The following is a 22441-nucleotide window of genomic DNA, read 5'->3' as shown; positions in this document are numbered from 1 at the left end:
CGTCGGAGAAATCGGAGTGTGCAATGGATTGGACAGCACAAAAAAACTGTGTGGGTAGAGTAGGTGAGGAGTGGGCAATAGTGAACGATCGGAGATGATCAGTAAGACTATATTAGGATGCTGGGTCAAATGTGAGTGGGTAGAGGCTGTTCTCGGGAATGGAAAAGCAAAGGAAGGCAAGAGTAGAGGAGGTGGTATTTTGGGAGTCAGTAATAGCTGTTAAGAGTACCCTGTGATAAAATAGGGGGTTATGATCTGGAAATATGTGAGCAAATGAGGATGACTGAGTGAGAAGAATAACATTAGTGGTGTGGAAATATCAACTATGCATTTTTATCCAAATTAAAAATAGTTTTATGTAGTTCATAAGAACTGTTTATTTGTGAAAATGTGAAACAAAGCAATGTTGCTGGATCCTATATCCTACTAAACAAAATTAATTAAAACTGTATTGGAGTACTTTTGTTGTTGCCATAAATATGAACAAAAATTTAGTGGATCCTAAATTCATGAGGGCTTGCTGCTRATAGCTACCTTGTGCTATCTTTAGGCAGAAACCTTTTTTGCAATTCCATAGGAGATGATTATTTAAAATGTAAGTACTTCTGAAGAATGCAGATGTATAGCTTTCAAATGAAAAGAAAATATTCTTGATGAGTCTCCAGTCTCTAATGTCATATTATTTTAATACCTTACAAATTAACCTTTATTATTAAAAACGCAATGAATTGGCTTCTGCAGTCATATTATTTTAATACCTTACAAATTAACCTTTATTATTAAAAACGCAATGAATTGGCTTCTGCAGCTAATATTGTGCTGCCAGAAAGAATACGATCCCTTCTTTAGTATATAAAAAATTTGAGCGCAGAAGGCCTTTTTTTTTTAATTTGCCCTGGATGATGGAATTTCTATTGATATTTATAGATATGTTTAAAATCATTCATGCAAGCATGGCCTTCCCCTTTAGAAAGGCAAATGTTTTGAATGTTTTCAGTYTGAAGCACTTTTATGGGTTGCAATTCTGGTATGAATCATAATGAAATTGCAAGGAATCTGAGAATTTTARTGTTGTTTCCAGTCTTAATTTATAAAGCAAATACAGGCAAGGATCCCAGATAGGGGCTCAGATTCTTTCCTGGCTTGTAACCCAGATCCCCGCATTTGCTTGTGGTGTGGGCGTGCAGGCTGGCCCCCGAGAGACGAGTGTGACTTGCTCTGTGCAGTTACGCTCCTCCCTCTGCCTCTTCCGCATCCCCAAGACCCTTCTGCAAGCTGTGTCTGTTGGGGAGCACGTTCTACATACGAGTTCTTTCTTTGGTAAAATCTGTTGCTGTGGGTGACTTTCTGATGTTCAAGGCAACATATAATTCCATGCAGGTGATCCTGCTCTGTGGCTCATGGTCCGTGGAAGTCTGTTGTCTCCTTAGTTTTATTCTTATGGCTATTGCTCCTGCAGAATGGAGGGAAAAGACTACTTTCAAATTCATGGAGTTCTCAGTTCCTTGAGCRCACTTCAGTTTGTGGTACAAAATAGACATTTTTCTATAATAAGTGAGAATAAATTGGTGTTTGCATCTTGTCCAGAAGCATGTCACTGATTATTTTGAGTGGTTTGTATACTTTATTTTTGTAACTACCTTTTCTTCCTTTTCTACCTATAAACAATGCAATAGTTTGAAAGTAATTTGAAAAAGGATTTGTTATCCTATTGGCGTATTAGGAATTAGAAGTTCTTATTGCTAGAGGATCTTCTCAGCTTTCAGTCATGAGAGCCAGGGTTTTGATGGTGTGTGGGGGGGTACCTTCGGGTGCCACTATTATGTTCATGTAATTTCATGTTTCACAACAGTTTAAAAAAAANAAAAAAAAAAAAAAAAAAAAAAAGCTTATCTAAAAACCTGTCTAGAAAGGTGACTAAAAATATTTTTCTCAACCATTTCTACCAACTTTCTATTAATAATTGTTGACCTCAGACTGAGACTCTTGTCTTATCTTAATTTTGGTAATTGACTTTCTAGAATTTTGTCTAATCTTGAAGTATTTTATAACTGAAGTGACTTGAAYGCTACCTTGGCACTTAAGTAAATACTGGGCAATGCACAGTTCTAATGTGTTTATGATGTTGACTTTTGTATTTGGTTATATCAAATATGGCAATAAAAATCTACAGATTTATAAATTAGTAATATGGAATAAAGAATTGGGTTGTCGTAGAGTTATGACAGCACCTCAAATTTGGTTTCCTTGCATGTTCTCAAAGATGTCAGTTTTCAGACAGCACAGTGCATTTGGAAGATGTTTATGTTTACAAGAATACCTCCACTGTGCAGCATTTAGTTGGCTTTGTCATCCGTGTGGGAGCAAAACTACTGAACTGAAGTAATAATTTCCTGCACTCCTTTACTCAGCTTTAAGCACTTGTACACCAAATTTAGATATGTCATGGTGGGCCCCGATGTGCTCATTGCAAGAGGGTTAGAATCATCTCTTTGTGCACTTTGTAGAAACTATATGACATAGGAGTGAGGTGAATTTTAAATTCAGAAATCTTTATTGTGTTAAAAAGGAAGAAAAAGTAAGTTTGGCAAACCACTTCCAACTTGCCCAACRGGATTGTTTCAATCTCCTGTGTATTTTCTAGTGGACATGTAGATTCTTTGAGAAATTTTGCACGTAGACTTCTTTCTAACATTTGTGAAAGCCATTATTGTACGTAGTGTGAGTGTGACCAGAAGTGAAAGACAGACATCATCTAATCCCATACTACTCCATCTTCTTTTCAATGGTGTCGGGTATACAGGTTTTGGGGATCAAGGTGATTAAATTTGCAAACAATGTGAAAGGTAATCAGAATTTTGGAATTTGTCAGCATTAGTTTTTGTTAGAATATTATTTTAAGTGACAAATGCATACTTTCTTACAATTTGTAAAAAGAAATAAGAACAAAAGCACTGTTTTTTCTAATACTAATTTACTCTGTTTAGTGAAGAACTTAGGTCTCTCTTTTTAGTTTCTTTATATATGTTTCAGTAGCTGTTGAATTAATTATTTTTCTTCAGGTTAAATATATAACTTATAATCAAGTTTCTTGTGAGCAGAATTCAATGCATGTTTTCTTTGTTCACATTCATAAAGCCATAATTTTCTGTACCTATTGTTCTCTAAATTAAAAAAATATAAAGTATTTACACAGTATCCTGATGCAAACTTTGAGGATCATAATTTCATAAGTATCATTTGAAATGCATTTTGAATTTTTTTGTCTTCATCAAAATATTTTGTAGTGCATAGAAAAGTTGGATCTTACTGAAACTCTGCATTATTTAACACTRGAATTAATTTCATTACTTAAACTTTGCTTCTCTCTTGTCTTTCCTGCCAAAACTTCAGTTCATGCTCTATAATTTCCTGTTACCTTATAAATGGCAACTTGCTTTTTTGTGGCCTTTCTCACGATCCCCTTTCATCTAGTGTATAGGGAATGATTCCATGTCAGTAACATCTATATCTTGTTGCTCTGATAATATGCTGCCAACTTCATCTCCCCCTTGATTTTCCTTCTTCTCCTACATAAAAATCAAACTTCTCATTTCTGAAATATTCCAATTCTATTCCCACCTACCTTCATGACCTAATTTCCTTCTCCTACAAGCATTGCTGCCCTGCTCAGGCTGCTCCAACTATGTTATTTTTCAGTTCCACCTCTTCTTTTTCACTTGTAACAGCTCCTCAATTGAAACTCATTAAAAATCCTTTTTTCTTCACATCAGTACTCAAACTCCACCTGTTCACTTTTCCTGCTATAATATTCATGCATTTCTACTCATTTTAGTATCTACTTCACTTGTTTATGTTTGAACTCTTTGAACCAACASTATAGTTTTCTGCTTTTATTTGCCCTTTTTGTTAGCTGATAAATTAATTTGACTTCTAAGATATTGTTATAATCTTATACCTCAGTTAATCTAGTGGATTTCTTTAAGGACAGCTGAAGCTATTGGAAAAGTTGTGTGTGTGTGTGTGTGTGTGTGTGTGTGTGTGTGTATGTGTGTGTGTGTGTATATATATAATTGTACATATATATATGCACACACATGTATACACACATAGTTGGTGTTATATGTGGTTGAGAGGAGTAATGTTCAAAGTACTTTTAAGTAAAGAGCAACACAAGGCCCATGCCAGCCCCCTCCCTCTCTATAAAAGCAGTGAGATCCAAAACATTCAAACATTTTTAGTATGTCAATTTATACTGATGCGATTGACAATTCCTAACCGGAATCTGCCTTACGAAGTACGGAATGGAAAATACCAATAAACATAGCTGGTTACTCTGTCAGCTTATGTGATCAGTGAGGAAATTCTGTGCCTTCTGAGTTTTTCCCGGGTTGTTGTTCTCAAAGTATTTGAGAATAGTCTTTGTAGAATGTGTTAGTGCTGCTGTGAATGCTGGAGAGTATCGTCTAAGTCTCTTCTATGCTCTCTATTCATGGAGTCAAAAGCCTTGTGTTATCAAAACAAATGAGGGATAAGAAAAGGCCAAGACTGTGTGTGTGTGTTTGTGTCTGTCTGTACATGCACATATCTATCTATACAGACACGCACTTGTGTGTGTGTGTGTTTCATTCCTATGCCGTATTTGTTCATAATAGTTATTACCTGCATAATCTTTCTTCACTTGATGCCTCAGTGTTTCGTCTGAGCATCARTCTTCTAGAAAAATAGAGACTAGTTGGAGGGGACTAGAGGAAAAATCAGAAATAATTAGAAGTCTGCAGAATATGTCCTTTGAGAAAGTAAACAGTTCTTTTGGAAAAGAAAGGATAGAGACAAAGACCTTTYTGAAAAATGAGATATGCTAAAACTGTTTTCCATGTCTACTTTGTTTAAGGGAAAAAAAGTAATTGGCATAAATTGCAGGAAGGAAGAGTTAGATTAGAACTCGGAGATAYATTCTGAGAGTAACTGTAATGAAGTCCTTGAAATAAATTACCTAGAGAGGCAATTGGATGTTTGTGAGACAGATTAGACAAATATCTGTAGGATGCACTAGATGACCAAGACTTGTGTTCTGTGTAGTCAAGCTCAGAAAGTGAGAACTTGAATAACCTTCTGGAGYTTGTCTTAATCAGTCTGCAGCTTTTTGCGGGAGACAGTTAAGGTCTGTCTTACACTCTTGCAGTGCTCCAGATGTGTAAACTCATTTTACTGCATAGAGTAGTCTTGTGTGGCTCTTCATGTATTATGAATGTCTTATGATAAAAACAAACAAAACTTCCTTTATTATTCTTTGATATCAAAGATAATTATAGTAATTCTGAGAGTTCTATTTGTTTTCCATTAAAAATAGCTTTTTAGGCTATTCTGGATCACACTGAATCCAAAGAGGTGCCTCTCTTCTGTGGAAGACAGRTCGTATCAGAAAACATCATAAATTATTGGTTACCAAGAATAATGAGCCTAAGTTTATTTTTCATAGAAAGGTAGAGGTCTTTTTTGCCAACAATCATAATTCTACAAGATGAGTTCTGTTTTTTAAAAAGGGGAAAAAAGTTATAATTGAGCCTAGTCAATAGAGTATTGCAACATAATAAATGTTAGTGCTGGACCACTTAAAATACAATTCTTTGTGCTCTCTTCAGAATAGTCTGCTCATATAATGAATAATTTATATAATGAGTGTTTCTAAATGGAGTAGGCACAAAATTATATATATCTAATAGGCTGCCAATCTTCTTTTCACTCAGATTCATGCTTTTTTTAGTTTGTTCTTGAATTTCCCTACAGATTTTTTGAAAGAGACCTTTTTTTTCTGCACATTTATGTTTGTCTATAGGTATATTAACACAACAGATGACCTGTATGTAAAYATTATCATCTGGAGATCCTCCCTCCATCCCAGTGGTATCTCTCTAGGCTAATTTAAAGCTCTCTCCTCTATATTTATCCCATGCAAATGGAGAAGAAAAAAAGTCACATTCATCTTCAAGATGGGCCAGTAGAAAGATCCAGGTAACTTAAAGGCCCGTCCGTCTAACCTCAGTTCATAGGGAGGTGATGGAGGAAATCCTCCTGAAAGCCATTTCTAAACACATGAAGGACAAGAATGTGACTGGGAACAACCAATGTGGATTGAAAATGTCACTAACCTGGTGGTCTTCTAAAACAAGATGGCTGGCTCAGTGGTCGAGAGTAGAATGGTGGRTGTTGTGTACTTTGACTTTAGCAAGACCTCCAACACAGTGTCCCATAGTTTCCTCATCACTAAATGATGAGATGTAGGTTGGCTACAGTAAGGTGATGGGAAAGTTGGCTGCGCTGCTGACCTGAGAAGATAATGATCAGTGATGCAAAGYGTGCTGGTGGCCAGTAACTAATGACATCCTTTGGCAATCAGTATTAGGACCAGTACTGYTTACTGCCTTTATTAATGATCTGGGTGATAGGAGGGAGTGCACTCTCAGCAAGCTTACTAACCCCACCGAACTGGGCAGAGTGATCTATATGCTGGAGGGCAGGGCTGCTATTCGGAGGGACTGGACTGGCTGGAGAAGTGCACTGACTCGTTGAGTTCAGTAAAGGCAAGTGCAAAGTCCTGTATCTGAAGCAGATTAACACCATGGGAGAATACAGGCTGTAGGTGACTGTCTGGGGACGAGCTCTGCAGAAAAATACCTGGAGGTCCGCATAGACAGGAAGGTTGAAGATGAGTCAGCAGTGTGCCCTTGCAGCAAAGAAGACCAAGCACATCCTGGGCTGTTTTAGCAGGAAACTAGCCAGCAGGTCCAGAGAAGCCCCTCTGTTCAGCACTGATGAGACTGAATTTGGAGTCCTTTGTCCAGGTTTGGGCTCCCCAATGCATTGATGTACTAGAGCAAGTCTAGTGGAGGCCACCAAACTGGTCAGAGGGCTGGAACATGTGATGTACAATGTGAGGGTGAGGGAAGTGTGTTTGTTCAGGCGGGAAAAGGATGGCTCAGAAGAGACCTTACTACTGGAACAGATTGTCCAGAGAGGTTCTGGAATCTCCATTATGGTGGTGTTTGAGACTCGCCTTGAAAGTGCCTGAGCAACCTGATCTGATTAAACCTGCTTGGAGGAAGAGGTTGAACTAGCTGATCTCTAAAGATCTCTTCCAACCTAAATTATTCAGTGTTTCTATGGTGATGACAGATTCTGTCAGTGGAAGTGCGGTCCTTCAGGTGCTCTTTGATGAGAGACTCTGACCTTAGGGAGTGGTGTTATGGGGTGCTCAGTTTGTCCATATGCAACATGAGTTTGGAGATGGCAGTGCAAGGAGAAAGACTGACAAGACTACTTTGTAAGTATTCTTGAAGGCTGTTTCTGTGTACGTATATTCACAACCCCAACCCTTAAGTTTGCTCGCTTGCCTGTTCCCCTCCCATTCTGATGATGAGTTAGTTTTGCTTTCTGGTTGAGGGGCTCTGAAAGTGCAAGGCATGTGTCAAGGAGGAAGGGAGAAACCCGTGATACGTTTAGAGTAAGGGAGTTGTGGCATCCCTTGCAGAATCTGGCACGACAAAGATCATTCTTTGGCTAACAATGCTGGCATAAAGATCCTGTAGTGTGTGGGAAAATATGTAACAACACACCGCAAAGAAGAACATGTGGAGTTAAATATCCCTCCCACTACCTTTCGTTTTCTTAAGTAATTAATTTATACTTAAGTGCTCACACAGTTTTAAAAAACATACATAATCTTTGTAATGGAAACAAAGCAGAGATTTTTAAATCTGTTTATTCTCTACCCTTTGCCCTGTTCTATTTTGAAGTTTGACGTTAGTGTCTTTTGAAAGGGAACATATGGCATTTCTAATTAAGGCTTGTAATTTTCTGACATATAACTGAATAATACATTCCAAATACTGCTAAGCCTTACAGATGAAAGAATCTTCAGGGCTGAAGYGCTGCAGCTTGGTGATATAGCTTCCTGGAATACATATGCTATGTAACACTGATCTCCTTAAGAACTTTGAAGAATTTTGCATAGATTGCCACTGTCGTGAGAAAAGAGGGATTTTACTTTTGTTTTGTCAGTGTTAGTATTCTTTGGCAAGCTAAAGTTTGGATCAGGTAACCAGTGTGCTTTCTTCCTGAGTGTGCCCCACGTAGCTTCATTATTAAACATTTTGATCTGGCTGGAATATATTTTATTGATCTTCATCTGATTTTGTTTCAATTAGCAAGATTTGCTTGTGTGTACTACTCTCACCACTAATTCATGTGGAGATGCACTGTGGCTTCTTAGTCTCTCCGATGTCTCTCTGTAGTTTAAATCTCTCTTTTCAGAATTTTGTGCCAGTTTGTCTTGCTTTACCTTGAACGTGTGAAACCTTTTTGAAATTGTGATTTATGATAACTTTGGGATGTGAGTCAGGTTTATTGAGATTCATAATATGTACCATACGTTCACCCTGTCTCTCTGAATTTCTTATCTACAGAGGATTTTCTCAAAAATTTTTTTCCTTTGTTTTTCAAGAGGAGTAGGGTGGCTGCATTTTTAACTGATCTCTTAGATCCAGTTGGAGAAATCAGGAGAAGGAGGAATTTAAAAAATGCAATGCATTTAAATGTTTTAACTTCACTGTCTGTCTGTCTCTTCTTAGTTATTAACAGGACTGAGTGGTAAATGAGAAGATTTTCCTTTCATTTTGAGATTACTAAAAATATTGTCAAGTTGGGTCATCAAATACATTTGTTCCACTGGAACATAATAGGGTTCCTTTGGGAATCCTTTTATAGTGATACTGAATTTCAGTTAAAATGCTTGTGTGGGTTTTTTTTTGGGGGGGGGGAGGAATCTTATTTCCACCTCTGAACCTAGTGAATGTATGAAAATGATGGGGACCCCATCTAGGGAATCGAGCATTTTTCCTGTAGATTTATTATTTAAATTTATATAGTTAAACTAAATATTTTTTTTATATATATATATTTAATTATAAGGAGAGATATTTAAATGTAGGGCTTGTATTTTGGAACCTGTTAAACTATGCAAACAGGTCCAAAGCTACAAATTTCACTGATCTGATGTTCAGTTTGAATTAAAAAGATGTATCTGGTAGTTGTTTCCCTCTGCTCCCAGAGCAGCATGTCTGCTGTGTTAATTGTCCTTGAAATATGGTATGTATGTTGTCCTTGTCCTCATATTTTGTTGTCAAATTCAAAGACTGATCATGTATTTTTGTTAACGACGTGTATATGGCATTTGCTGAGATTAAGAATTAGAAACATGTAATTGGAGTCAGAATGACAGTGATGAAGGCTGTGAGCATAATCATACAAGGTACTGAAGCAGATCCTGCTCTACCTGAACTAGTTGTCTACAGAAAATTAGACATGAAATTTTTGAAGTACCTGCAGAAGTAAAGATATTAGGTCAGCATCCAGATTTGACAGAGCTAGGGTGASGAGAACGTTTAGGGGATTCGGGGAGCAGATGCGACTTTAATCCCCTCTTTTTGGTTTAAATTAGCTTCTTGAGATGGCCTGGCTCATAAGAAAGCGCAATCGCAAATGTTTTGAGATGTAAACGGTCTGTAGCTTCAGATGTCTTTTAGAATAATAGACTGTTGGTATCTTTTGGGATTCTTATTCTTGCTAAAGGAGATGAGAACTGCAGCACTGTTAAGATTTGGTGTTGTCTGAGCAGCTAGCTAACAACAAACTAACTCATGTTTAATTTTCAGCAGTACTTCATTCAGATAAACATGGAAAAGGCCCTGAATAACTGCAAAAGCATGTTCRTGTGAAAAGCTATTGTAGAAAGTTAGGCTATTCAGCTTACTGTGGGCAGCTGTGTAGACTCATAAGATATTCTCAAATTGGATAGTTAATCCTCATTTGAGCACGCTGTTCCAGACTCTCATTATCCCTTCTAGCCTTTTGTATATTAGTCATATGTAATGACATATAGCCCTCTAACACATTCATCCTTAATACTCATGAGATTTCTTTCCTGTTTGAAGCGTTATTTTCTGCTCCATGCAGTATGACCTTTAATGTCACAGTGTCAAATKTTTCAGCTCTTCCGTAAATTTGGTTCAGTAAAAAATTATTTCACAGTTCTGAACTGTGAGTAGCCTTCTTGAGATCAGAGTAATACATGAGAGCAGAATGGCACGTAAGTGATACRCTGTAAAGAAGTTACGTAATGTACTGTGCTTTATAAGAGTTTTTATAGGGGATCTAGAGTGGGTGCGGCTAGTGTTACAGTGCATAGTGATATCTCATTAGATGGTTAGTTAACTGCCTTGAATCTCTTCCCACAGAGGTCTTTTGTAGATCCCAGCCCTTTTTTCTCTATCAGTGCTGTGAATTCTTGCCTCTTCTTCTTATCTTAATCTTTACAGTAGTTTCATTACTACACTTGTTTAATGAAGTCTAACAAGCATTCCTTRCAGTTCTGCTGATACTTTCTCTCTGTTTTTCAGTTTTAAAACCAGTATGTCAGAAGAATTTGTCTGATGCTTGTATATTATACGTATACCTCTTTAATATCTGTTCTCTTTGATAAATCTGTACATGCTTTTGTTTTTCCCTTTGTGTGTCTTTTTTTTTTTKTTTGTTTTTTCTCCAGAGAGTGATAATGAACTCTCCAGTGGCACTGGTGATGTGTCTAAGGATTGTCCGGAGAAGATCTTGTATTCCTGGGGAGAATTACTTGGGAGATGGTAATGTTTCATTTTCTTATTTATATTTTAAATTGTAACAGTTTCCTTTGTTTTGTAAGAGGGTGTGATCCTGTGAAGGAGGTTTGAAATTCTCTGGCTTATACATTTTATTTAAAAACTAAAATATGAGACATACGATTTTTTTTAAAAAACCTAGATTATAAGGGCTGGTAAATTCTCTTGTTTATAACTTGCAGTTATTTGGYAAATCTCTCCCACATCTTCTCCAAAAGTCTTGTTTCTTTCGTTCTTTGAGCATATGTCCACATATGTCAAAGCTTGCTCATGCTGTTGGTGTGAGCCTTCAAGTGCAGAATTTTCTGGCCACTGATGGTCTTTGGGGCTGGATGTTAAGCCCTCATGAATCTCAAATGACTCTTAGTGCTACAGTGTAAATTCCAGATCAACTCCAGTCTGCCCTGTCTACGCCATTTGTGCTAGCTGAAGTCTATTTTTAATTGATTGATTTGTTTAGAAGCACTCTTCTCCTCTTTGATATGCTACAAGTAAGCACTTAAGGAATTCCTGAAAGGTTATGATCCTCTCTTAAACTGTTTCTGTTTGAGAGTAAGATGAAGAATGTTTTTAAGCCTAGAGTATGTTCTCAGCAGTGTTATTTCTGTGATGTAATTGCTTCAGTAACAGTGTATACTTTGTGGAGAGAGAAAAAATCTGTGTATTTATTAGCTCTAAGAGACCTTACACTGTTAGCAAATGCCAGAACTGCTTCTTCAGATTTCTCTATGTAAGTAGTAGCTTCTGCTACCAAGACTAAAATAATCAGAGGTCCATAGTCTGAAATTTGACATTTTTCCCAACAACGCATAAAAAAAAAAAAAGAACTGAGAAACATTTTAAGGATATATTCAGGCAATTCTCCCTTTATCTGGCTACTTGTAGCTTTGGAGAAAAATAACCCTTTGCCACAGACATCGTATTTTATGGAGAGTTCATGCAAAGCTTATGTCAGCTGTGATATCGCAAGATTTTGTGGAGCTTGACAGACCCCTTCCCTCCTGCCTTATTCTTAGCTAAGATCTGATTGGGGAAGCACAAATACTTCATGAGATGATCATACAAGTATTCTGGCTATGGGCCTTCTGAGTAAGAAGATGGTGAGGAAAAGTGTGGAAGTCGGTTGATCCCTTTTCCTCATGTGAAAAGGCTGAGATTCTTGCAGATATATCTGCTCTGGGGCTATTTAGAAATTTCCAAGGCTTATTCTAAAGGACATCCCAAGAGAGAGTTTATAAATTGTTTGAAATTTTACATCTGGCACCTCAAGGTCAATCAGTGAAGCCATTCCAAGTCCTTTAAAGGCCTGTGGCAGATCTTTTCCATCTCTGTTGTATTTGCATGGGAAGATACAACTTTTTACTCACTTCTCAGTTGATTCCTTTAGTTTTAACTTTGGTCCTGGGGAAATATCTGAACTAATATGAAAAGGATCCAGAAATATAGAACTTGTTGTTTGCCCACAACTTTGCCTCTTAAGCTTTATGTAACTATTTCATCATGTTGGTTAAGCACATTGTTCAATGAAACAAAAAAATTAAGACTTTTTGAGGAAACTATTCAGAAGTCCTAAGAAAAATGCTGACACTTAACTGAGGGTATTAGTTAGTAGATAAAACATCCCAGTCAAAGCGATGAAAAAAAGATCCCAGCCAGCTTGAAGATCAGCAGTAGCAAACCTGTTTTCTTTAGGAGCATCTCACACAATATAATCTTTTGAGATAAATTTAAATATATGAAGTACTTACATTCTTGAACAGTGTTTTATCACACTTTAGGAACAAAACCTGGAAAGGTTAACAGATGAAAAATGTAACAATTTAGAAACCAAAAATGGATTAAAATTAACTCTTCTAGTGTGCTGAACATTATAACATATGCTGAAAGAATATATGTGCACTTGTTAAAAATAAATAAATAAAATTAACATTTCTACTTGGAGACTGATGTACTGGTGTACCGATTTGTGTGAGATGAAAATTTTCTTGCATTTTAATTGCTTCCTGTCATTTAATTAAAATGTCACTGTAAGCTAATGGACTGACTCAGCAGAAACATTGCTTTAAGTCTCCTTCAAAGGATAGAATATAAGCAGGAGTCAGAACAAGATGGTTTACGCAAATGATACAGTAAACGCATGGAAGGTAATGGAATACCTTTTAATTTATATAACAAGGTGTACCATTTAACATACTGTCAGAATTAAATTTATTCTTGCAAGCTGAGCTAGTTGAGCTACGTTCTTAACAATAACTGTTTCTGATGTATTTAAAAAAGTCATGGCCGAGAGCAGTGGTTGATCAGAAATACTTGGTTGTCAAGTTGGAACATATTCTGTGCGTTGCTGTTTTATATCCTTGCTCTTTGACCTTTTAAAATGGTGTCTTTGAAGTTTACTCAGGAGAATTACTGTACTTTATAACAAATAAATGATGTCAGCATCCATGAATGACCGATTTCTTCCTAAGAGCCAACTTTGTATGTGCTGAGGATAAGACGAGCTTTTATTTTTAGCTTGTTTTTGTTGCAGTCTGGCCAAGCAGATGTCAACGTTATCCAGCAATGTAAGGTGCTTGGGCCTCTACAGTAGGGGGAAAAAGCATGCATTTTTGTTCATTATTATAGAATATAGAGCAAGGATTATTAATAATTGAACTGTTTCCCAGACAGACACTCAGAAACTGAGGAGTTGCTTATTAAAAGGTACAGAATTATGCTTTACTGCATGGACTGATGTTGCTAAAGTGTTACCTCTTCTGTAAAGCTTTTTCAATATATGAGAACTCTGGTAAAATCCTGTGCACTGTAGCATGCTTAATTCACAGTTGTGAATATGTTTGGAAATAAGGATGGTATCTCCATATGGAACATGCATCCCTGTTAGCTGTTGCCATAAGCTACTTGTATTGTTTTCTTGGTGGCACTGAAAAATGCCGTATCATGTTTATATGGAAACTTACCTTTTTAGCTGTTCATTGTGTCCACTTGCTGAGTCCTTAGAGAAGGCATTTTGCCTTTCATAAARTACCTATGACCAATCCATTTATTATCAAACTAATATTATTTGAAATTTATTATGAATATTTCATAATCTCACAACTTGCTTTTAGATTTCTGGTGTATTTTGTCATTTACATTCCTTTCATGTTCATTCTTAATTGTGTATTTAATCATTTTATAACTGTTCAGACTGTCTAGTCCTTCAAATATTTCTGTTGGGTATTGTTTTTACCCTAACTTCATCCTATCACAAGACCATTATTTAAATGTGAGCTATTGTAAAATATACTGAAAAAGAGAACTGGGACTGGCAGGCTTTTAATTTGGCTGACTGATAAATTTTGAACTCGTTTGTATAGCACTACACATTCAAAATTTAAAATAATTTTTATACTTAGAAGAATAAGGGCATTATATAATCACCCACTCTTTTTTAATTTCCAGTCATTTGGGGCAATGGGGATCTCCTCCTCTAACTGAGTGTAGGAAAGAAAGTCCTTTAGAGCATCTTTTAAATTTGAACAGTAGCAGAAAACTATTTACATCTTAATGACCTGTTTCAAAGAGTGAGTACTCTAAACATTTACATAAAGCTGAGTGTCAAATGACAGGTTATTTAGAGTAATGGCAGCTTGCTAGTATTCGACTAAGCTGCCATTCTCACTGCTCTCCTACCAGTAGAGTTGAATAACATAACGGTGGTCAAAATGATAACAAGCCAAACCAACATACTTGCAAGCACTTGCTACATTATAATGAATAAAGAGTCAATTAGACATTCTTCCTGCTGAAAATTGCCGTAATAATTCAAAGCGGCATTTAATGTAGATCAGTAAACAGTTTAGATTCTTAGAAAGGATTTTTAGACCTGTGTGACTGAAAATTCTGCATTATTGTGTATATGCAGTAATTTTATCTTAAAAGTATGGGCTCAAGGACTGTGTCAATATTGAGCCTATGTTACCCTTCCAGAGTTCTAATAGAGAACTTTTGTAGGATTAATTATGTGTTATTAAAAAAGTCATCCTGCGTGCATCTTCCCACATTTCTTGGTATGTAGTGAAGAGGTATTAAAATGCTAGCTCAGACTAATTAGCAAATTTATTTTGGAAGCTGGGATTTTTTCCAAGTTGTGTGCAAGTATTATTACTTTGTAGAACTTGCAACATAATACAGCAAGGCTGAATGCCTGTCTTACGCTCAATGCCAAATTTAGTTTTCCATATAAAACTGGAACTTCAGTCTTCATGTTAATACTGTAAAACATTTTTTGTTTTCCAAAATTTCTTTCTCTGTACAACTTGTTTTTCATTTGCTTCTTTTAATCTATACTATATATTGAAAAAATACTTAAAGTGAACTGCCTGCACAAATGACACAGTTTTCTTTTTAATAGTTTATTTTCAGCTYGCCTGAGCCCCAAGAACAGTTCAAATTGATCTGTACTTTATAGTATCCCTTGCACTTGTCAGTAACTTTTTTATGTTGTTCTCTATTAAGCATTAGTTTTTCAATTTCTGCAATTGTTTATTCTTTTAAATTTCATTAATATTTCTAATTCTAGCTGAAATAATTTTGGATATCAGTGTGTTTTGCCACTGGTTATTACTGTAAACTCTTTCAGCATTCTATCTTTCCATGTGACAAATACTAATTTATGTAACTTGTGAAAGAAATGTTTATGCTATTAGTTAGTGACTCTACTTTTCAGAATAGCATTGGAAAGCTGGAAAACATTTTATATATTAATCGTGTATACTGCTCCCATGGTTGAAGTATGATAGGCAAATGATTGTCTTTTTTTCTCAGGCATAATAATCTTTTTGTGAGACCGAAAGGATTATCTACGCTGGTCAAGAGTGGTGTTCCCGAAGCGCTGAGGGCCGAGGTTTGGCAGTTGCTGGCAGGATGCCATGACAACCAGGCGATGTTGGAGAAATACAGGCTTCTCATCACAATGGTAAGATTTTTGTTTTGTTTTGTTTTGTTTTGTTTCATTATGGTGAATTATATTGAGCAGCCATTTGGTACAGCTGCCGAGTGGCAAAAGATTGGAACAGTTTGATTTGTTTTAAGCAACTGAAATTGTGATTAGGTGACTTTACCTCCTGCCACGAGTACCTGCTGAATGGCATTAACAATAGAAATTGCTGACCTATATCTCTAGTAATGCTTGACATTTAGCTTTCTGTTCACTTGCTGTGATGATAATAAGCACATCAAGTTGTTGTTCAGGTGTTGGTTTTTGTTGTTTTACTTAAATTCATCACTTTGTTTTTTTCCAACAGTTTCTGTTCTCCTTTTGCCTTAATATTGTGGGTTTTAGTTTAAAAAAAATGAAAAAAGAAAACTGTTGTTTAAACAAAAATACTAAAAACATGTTTTCCTAGCTGGAAACAAGTCCTCTCGCTATATAGACTGTTAGAGAGGAGAAYTGCCTCAATAGTCTTTTCCCATTCTACATCCTAATCTTTTCAGTGCGGTCAGCAAAGCTGATCAGAAGTTCTCTGTGTAGATGTTYCAGACTGCTTAGAGCTTCAGTTTAAAGACTGAGAATCACTCCGTTGTAGTGGTAGGATCTCCGTGCAATGTCAGGCTGTGCACTTGCCATTAGTGGTTCTAAAATACTTGCAACAGCAGGGTAGTTCAGCGTTCTGAGAACAACACTGGCCTTAAAAATGATCATAAGGGTAGAAACTGATGAAGATAATTTTGTATGTTGGTCACAGAAAATGCTGGATGTGTTGGCTAAAGAATGAATGATCTGACTATGCAAAGCTTTTAGGGTAGATGTTGTCAGTAAAAGCTTCCTCTCATGATGTAGTCCTGTGTTTTTGTTGCTTGCCCTCTCAATCTAACCTACCAGCTATATTTTTAAAGGTGTCCCCACAGTGAGATCTTCTGTCCTCCCAGCTTGTTTTTCATTTACTGATAGAACAAGTTGTTTTGGTAGGGTAAAAAAATTTCTTTCTTTCTTTCTTTCTTTTTTTTTTTTTTTTTGACTTAGTGGTTGGGTTATATTTTGTGTAGACACCATTCACAGGACACCTGCGAGCTGTATGCTGCGTCAAAACCATGCTCCGTTATGTTGCCTTTGCATTCTGGTAGTAGGGAAGATGTTTGCTTCATTGCGGAGGAGGGAGTTAAAAGCTTTCTCTATACAAGCCTGATCATGATGCTAGGAGCTCGTGCCATTCAAAATACCATGTTACATTTGGCCTTTTCACAATAGAAATATTTYTGACCATTCTGGAGGATGGTCGATGTAGTATTTCAGGTGAAATATTATACTATTATGGATTAGAAAATTATATCCTATTATGAACTGAAGCATTTTTGCAAACTCAACATTTTTTTTAAGATAAATCACATTTTTCTGAAACCATGAATTTTCTTCCATAGTCTGAGTATATAAAAACTGTTGGTGTTCACATCACTTGGTGTACACTGCATAAATAGATTCATAAAAAGAAACAAATAGGAGAAATTGTATGTCAAACCAAAGCTAAGGTCTGTTTTTACCAATAGTTATTATTGGGTGCTCCAGTAAAACTTGTCAGCCTTTTTTAATGAATTGTTATGTAATAATATGCCTAGGAACAGAAATCCGTTCAGTTTCATTTTTGCTTGCGTGATTTTGGTAATGTAAGTTAAACTATTTTATTTTTAGCATTTTACATACGTGCGCACATGTATATGTGTGTGTTCATGTCTAATTCTCTGAATCCTACTAAAAGCTCTATTGTAATAGTATCTTCGGTCTACCAGTGATGAAGTACTTGTGAAAGATCAAATTTAGTTGAATGTTATCGATTGTCCATTTCTTTCTACTATATGAAAAATCAGAATTGATTTTTCTGCATTGTTTTTTTGTGACCATCCCAATGCACCATCAACATGTACTTCATGTTTTCCCTTAATTAGCTCTTCTTTCCATCMAATACATAGCTTTCATCTTGTTTCCTTCCGTTTATGCATATATTTAGACAGAGTCATTGTCTCTTTATATTTTTGTGTCTCTGCTTACTGTGTCTCTGTTGTTTGTCTCTTGAAAAATTTTCCTCTTATCTTCTGTAAGCGCACGACTGAGTTTTTGACTCATCTAGACATTCCTAGGTGGTAAGAGGTGGCAGCGCTGTGCATTTGGAGTCCTGAGAAGAAAGCATGTTGAGAGGCAGGAAGTAGGAGAAGGTAGTAGCATTTGAGAACTTGACCCACCGCCTATTTTTCTCCCTGTACARCTCCCTGTGACTGCCCAGTTCCCTTGAAGCTTTGTAACACTCCGTTGCCTCTGCTGCTGCTCAGCTTTTTGTAACGGCTCTGTCCCTTTTAAAGGCAAGAGACTGCCGTCCCAACGCACTAGCCTCTTTCTCCCCTCTTGTGATCCAGCCCTAGTTGCGCTGTTCTSCTAAATTGATGATTACATTACCTCCCTGAGAAAGAGAGCACCTGGAGGCCYCTGGAAAAAAATCCGTGCATGCAGGGATTTGTAAGAAAGTAAGCTTCTATAGGTGCAGTTAAGGATTTCTGTYCAATGATCAAAATAACACGATTGCACTGTTTAACACTCTAGCTCTGCGGAAAAGTGCCACGATGTAGCATAGTCATGAATATAGTGTTGGCTGTTACTTACCAGCAAGGTAAGTTGCTAGTTAACTTCTGAAGAAACTGTGCTTGATAGTGGAGGAAGGGGATAACGTTGTGGCAGACAAAAAATGCGTTCCTTTTGATGAACTGAATGATAGCAGAGTCCTGTCCCTTGAATTTACCGTATAGATTGTGATACAGATGCATTTGTTGTTTTATGCCAGTTGCATGCAGTTTGTAGGGAAGTAGTATATTAGATTGGCCAACAATCATTCACGTCACTTCACAAATAGGGTATGTCTGTTACAGTGTGTGTGTGTGTGTATATATGTGTGTGTGTATATATGTATTTCCATCTGTATGCAGAGCTTTGAAATCTACTGCAGTATTTTGTTGTTAGAGGAGTGTTTTGGTGAATGTGTTCTATAGCAGACAGTAATTTGGGGCTTATTTTAGTGTTTTAATTTAGCACAGAAAGAACAATAAAATCTCTTTCTTACTTAGAAAAATCGGTGCCATGCTTACATTCTACAGAGGGCACGTCCTCTAGCCCTCTGCACTAGAGGGCAAGAGTCTGCCAAGAATGATCTGGTGAACTGTGTGTGCCTTCCTGTGTTAGAGCCTCATGCATACTGACACGTTCCCCATCTCAAGCTGAGTTTGGAGCCCTAGGAGTGAAGGGAGGTGCCGCTGCTCTCAGAAATATTTTCTTATTGACAGGCAATATCTTGTGTCTCATGCTGAGCTCCAGCTCGATGAGAATACTCGCCCTGCCTGCTGGAAATGTTGGCTGGAGCACTATAGCAGGTCTTGCACATGATTTCAGAGAGTAGGAGTTGGGATTTGGCAGCCACTTCATCTCTGACATATATGTAAATCTGTACTGTGTGCCAGTCTAAATCTGCCTCAGTTACTTTTCTGGCATGCATGCCTTCGGCTTTTGACCCTGGTACACATGGCACAGTACTGAAAGGAGAAAATCAAACATACATCAGGAAAGATAAATATGTATTTGTGTGTGTAATTTTAAGGAAAAGATTTTTTTTTTTTAAGGAAAACCAGAGTAAGAAAATTCTGCTTGCGTGARTGAAGCGTTAATATTGGTGCGTGTACAGAGCTTTTGTAAAAGAGCGTCAGAGCCCATTTGTTAAAAGAAGGTAAATGGAAAAACATATGCACAAGTGAGGGTCCGTTCACTGATGGAGTTTTCTCCTGCCTACTTGATGTTATTCTGTGTTCCCTCAAGCAACTCAGATAAGTCTTGCCCGTGACAAGGTATGTGTTGAACTCTGATGAATCGGCTAGTGATGAGTCGCAGTTTAGCCTGTTTACTGTTGAGGTGACTGTTGATAGTCTTCAGCAAGAGTTACGCTCTGCCTTGCCCCATGCTGCTACCCTACCGTCCCTATTAGAATAGGGGTCAAGCACTGCTGCTGAGCGAATGGTTAGAAGTCTGCTGTCACTTGAGAACARTAGAAAGCGGTTTCTTGTAGAACACTTGTTGCATATGAAATGGAGCAGATCTTTGTTTGTTTCTTATATTTTGTGCTACCCATTATAACATTCTGCTTCTATACTTTGGCTGGTTTCATTCTTGTATGTGTTCTAGCTGTTGAATTTGTAGAGTGAGACTTCTTTCTGCCTTGCTAAGTGTGATGGACTGGTTGCCTCTTTTGTAGCACTGTTACAGATTATGCTTGAAATTCACTTAACTTCAAGTCCCTTCTGCTAAGTTTGGAGAGCAACACCTGTCAGGCTTTTAAGTAGTTGTGTAAGGAAAACAATGAAGCCATAAAAAAAGAAGGCAGCCTTCCACATTCTGTGAACTAGCTAGCTGTGGTTTGAAAACTTCTGGATCAACTGTTATGAGCTAAGATTTATAATTTCTTAAAGTTTTCATCATTCCTTTGTAATACATTAAGTTTCTGATTTCCATTTGGAAATGAACTATACATTTGAGTAATAAAACATATAACACACATTCAGCAGATTTAAAAATGATGCTGCTGCTCTGCGGTAAGAAAACAGAACCCAAACTCGTTTAAATTCATTTCTATGTGGGTTTATCAGAAAAAAACAAACTTGCTTTCAGATAAAGTAGGTTTTGGTAGCAGTATGTTACTTAAAAGCAATTAAAATTTGCACATAAAAGTGAACGCCTCTTTTTGAAATGGCTGGTGACTTTGAGTAGAAGGTGTTAAAGAAAGACTTAGTGGCTGTCCTTCCAAATGACTTAAAAGAGAACCAAAAATAAGATTATTTATTTACTGTCATAATTTCCTTTGGCAATATGAGCATGTGCCCAGAACAGCTAGAGATAATAACTAATTAAAGGGTTAGGCGTGAGAAAAGTTGGCCAAAAAATAGCTTTGTCTGCTGACTGCATAGTGTTGTTTTGTGTCCAGGCCAATAACATTTCAAGCCATTCAATAGAAGAGTGAAAATCCTGAGAATTCTTCCCAAGTTTAAAGCAAACTATGAGAGGCATTGATTCAAGATTCAATATTGCCAAGTTGAGGGGAAAAAAATGATCTCATTAATTTACTAATTTGAAATTGGCACTAAACACATGGCAGTATAATTCTCATGCAGTAAGGACCAGTTACATGAAAATACAGTCTATTGCTGCAGAAGAGTTAGGAGTAAATGTATTGGGTTTTGGCCTGAATGAAATATAATTGATTTAGAGTCAATGTGTGTAGTTTATTCTTACTGTTTTGACCCGTATTGTAATTTCTGCATCCTACAGGAAATATCCTCTTAACTCTGTTTTGTCTTTTCCTTTTAAATTAAGGGTTCACATTTTTTTTTGGGGGGGGGCTTTTAGATTAAGAAGCTTACAGGCTCAGATATAAAATTAAACTTTGTCACTTGTTCGCTGGAAAGAATACGCAGTTAATTATGGCAAATAGAAGCAGTCTTCGTGTCAGGATGACATTACACTTAGGTCTCCCTGGAAAATGAAAAAGAAATTATTCTACAATATTTAATTCCTCCTTTAGAATTCTGACTTTATACGTCTGGGACACAAGCTATTTTCTTTCGCTGTTAAAAGCTGTAGGTGGTTGAGATTTTATTCACGACAGTTTTGATTTTGTTTTTCCTGGTGGTAAAATTTTGGAATTTCCTTCATCATTTATATCTTGCAGGGAGGTCAAAACAGTATATATGCTTGTTTAGCTTATCAGTATATGTTGTACAATATAGCTTAGACAATTTAAGTGGAACTGTTAAGAAAATTGCGTGAGAAGAATTACGGGATCAGCTTATCTGTTCCAATTGAGAAATGAAATAGAGATTGAAAYGTAGGAAATCAGTGTAACAAAACTCAGTGCTAGATCGTATCAGAGGAGAAGGTGGTATTTATTTTAAAACTGTTTCCACTAATTTTCTTGCATCCACATTCTCAAGGACTGAGGTGCATCTGCCCAGCTGCCTTGGCCAGGGTCAGGCATGTGACCTGGAGGACGAGGGACGCTGGCTGCTACGTCCTCCCTGTCTCTCTTGGGTTTCTCTTGGTGGCAATGAACGTGTTTTTTTTTTTTGTTTTTTTTCCCTGACAAGGTTTTTGTACTCCTTAGGAGACAAGCAGTTAATCTGGTATAATCTTCTCCCTCAGAAGCTTGCTTGCTTCAGCCTCGGAGTTCGGCCGCCGTTGCTGCCCGTCCTCCCTTTCCTCCGCGTGGGTGGTTTTGTGGCAGGCAGAGGTGGGCAGAGGTGATGCGCTGTAACCTTGCTGTGGGTGCCCAGCTCGGCTGCAGCTCGCCCTTCGCGRAGCGCAGGCCCGCGGGTCGGGAGGCAGCAAGATGCTTCTCAGCGCTTCCCAGTCCGGCTGCCGTCAGTCGTGCTCTCACCGGTCTGCTTACCAACCCGCCCCGCTCTCGTCACCCGTTCTCTGAGGTGCTTCCTCCCATGCTTCTGCATGCAGGCGCTTCCGTTCCTACTTCGTTCCGATCAATCTTAACTCTTTGGTTCCAAATCTCTCCCAAAGGAAGAGCTGCTATAGAGAAAGTCTTTGCAATTCTTTATCAGCCGTATTTCGTTATTAAAAGCACCCGTGCCAAGCGGAAACTTTTTCATGATGACAGGATTATAATGAATAGATATCTGTATTTTCTCCTTTTCCCAGTCTTATAATAGCA

At 37.2% G+C, this 22441-nt stretch overlaps 1 protein-coding gene and 1 long non-coding RNA gene across 9 annotated transcripts in view; one reads left to right on the top strand and one right to left on the bottom strand.

Moving 5' to 3' along the window:
* LOC146598839 (uncharacterized) overlaps positions 1 to 22182 on the bottom strand; it is a 186506-nt gene extending 164324 nt beyond the window's left edge. For all 7 annotated transcript variants that reach the window (XR_014895180.1, XR_014895181.1, XR_014895176.1 and 4 more), the window contains exon 1: positions 22166 to 22182. This is a non-coding gene — a long non-coding RNA (uncharacterized LOC146598839). The remainder of the gene's footprint in view (positions 1 to 22165) is intronic.
* RABGAP1L (RAB GTPase activating protein 1 like) overlaps positions 1 to 22441 on the top strand; it is a 232400-nt gene that overhangs the window by 44651 nt on the left and 165308 nt on the right. For both annotated transcript variants that reach the window (XM_085299645.1, XM_085299647.1), the window contains exons 12-13: positions 10604 to 10697; positions 15522 to 15672. In XM_085299645.1, the coding sequence (XP_085155771.1) occupies positions 10604 to 10697; positions 15522 to 15672 (245 nt within the window). The remainder of the gene's footprint in view (positions 1 to 10603; positions 10698 to 15521; positions 15673 to 22441) is intronic.

This window comes from Rhea americana, unplaced genomic scaffold, assembly GCF_003343005.1.
Source record: "Rhea americana isolate MKP2758 unplaced genomic scaffold, rheAme1 scaffold_151, whole genome shotgun sequence".
Lineage (NCBI taxonomy): Eukaryota > Metazoa > Chordata > Aves > Rheiformes > Rheidae > Rhea > Rhea americana.
The sequence above is the reverse complement of the archived record's forward strand: the minus strand, read 5'-3'. Positions and strand labels throughout refer to the sequence as shown.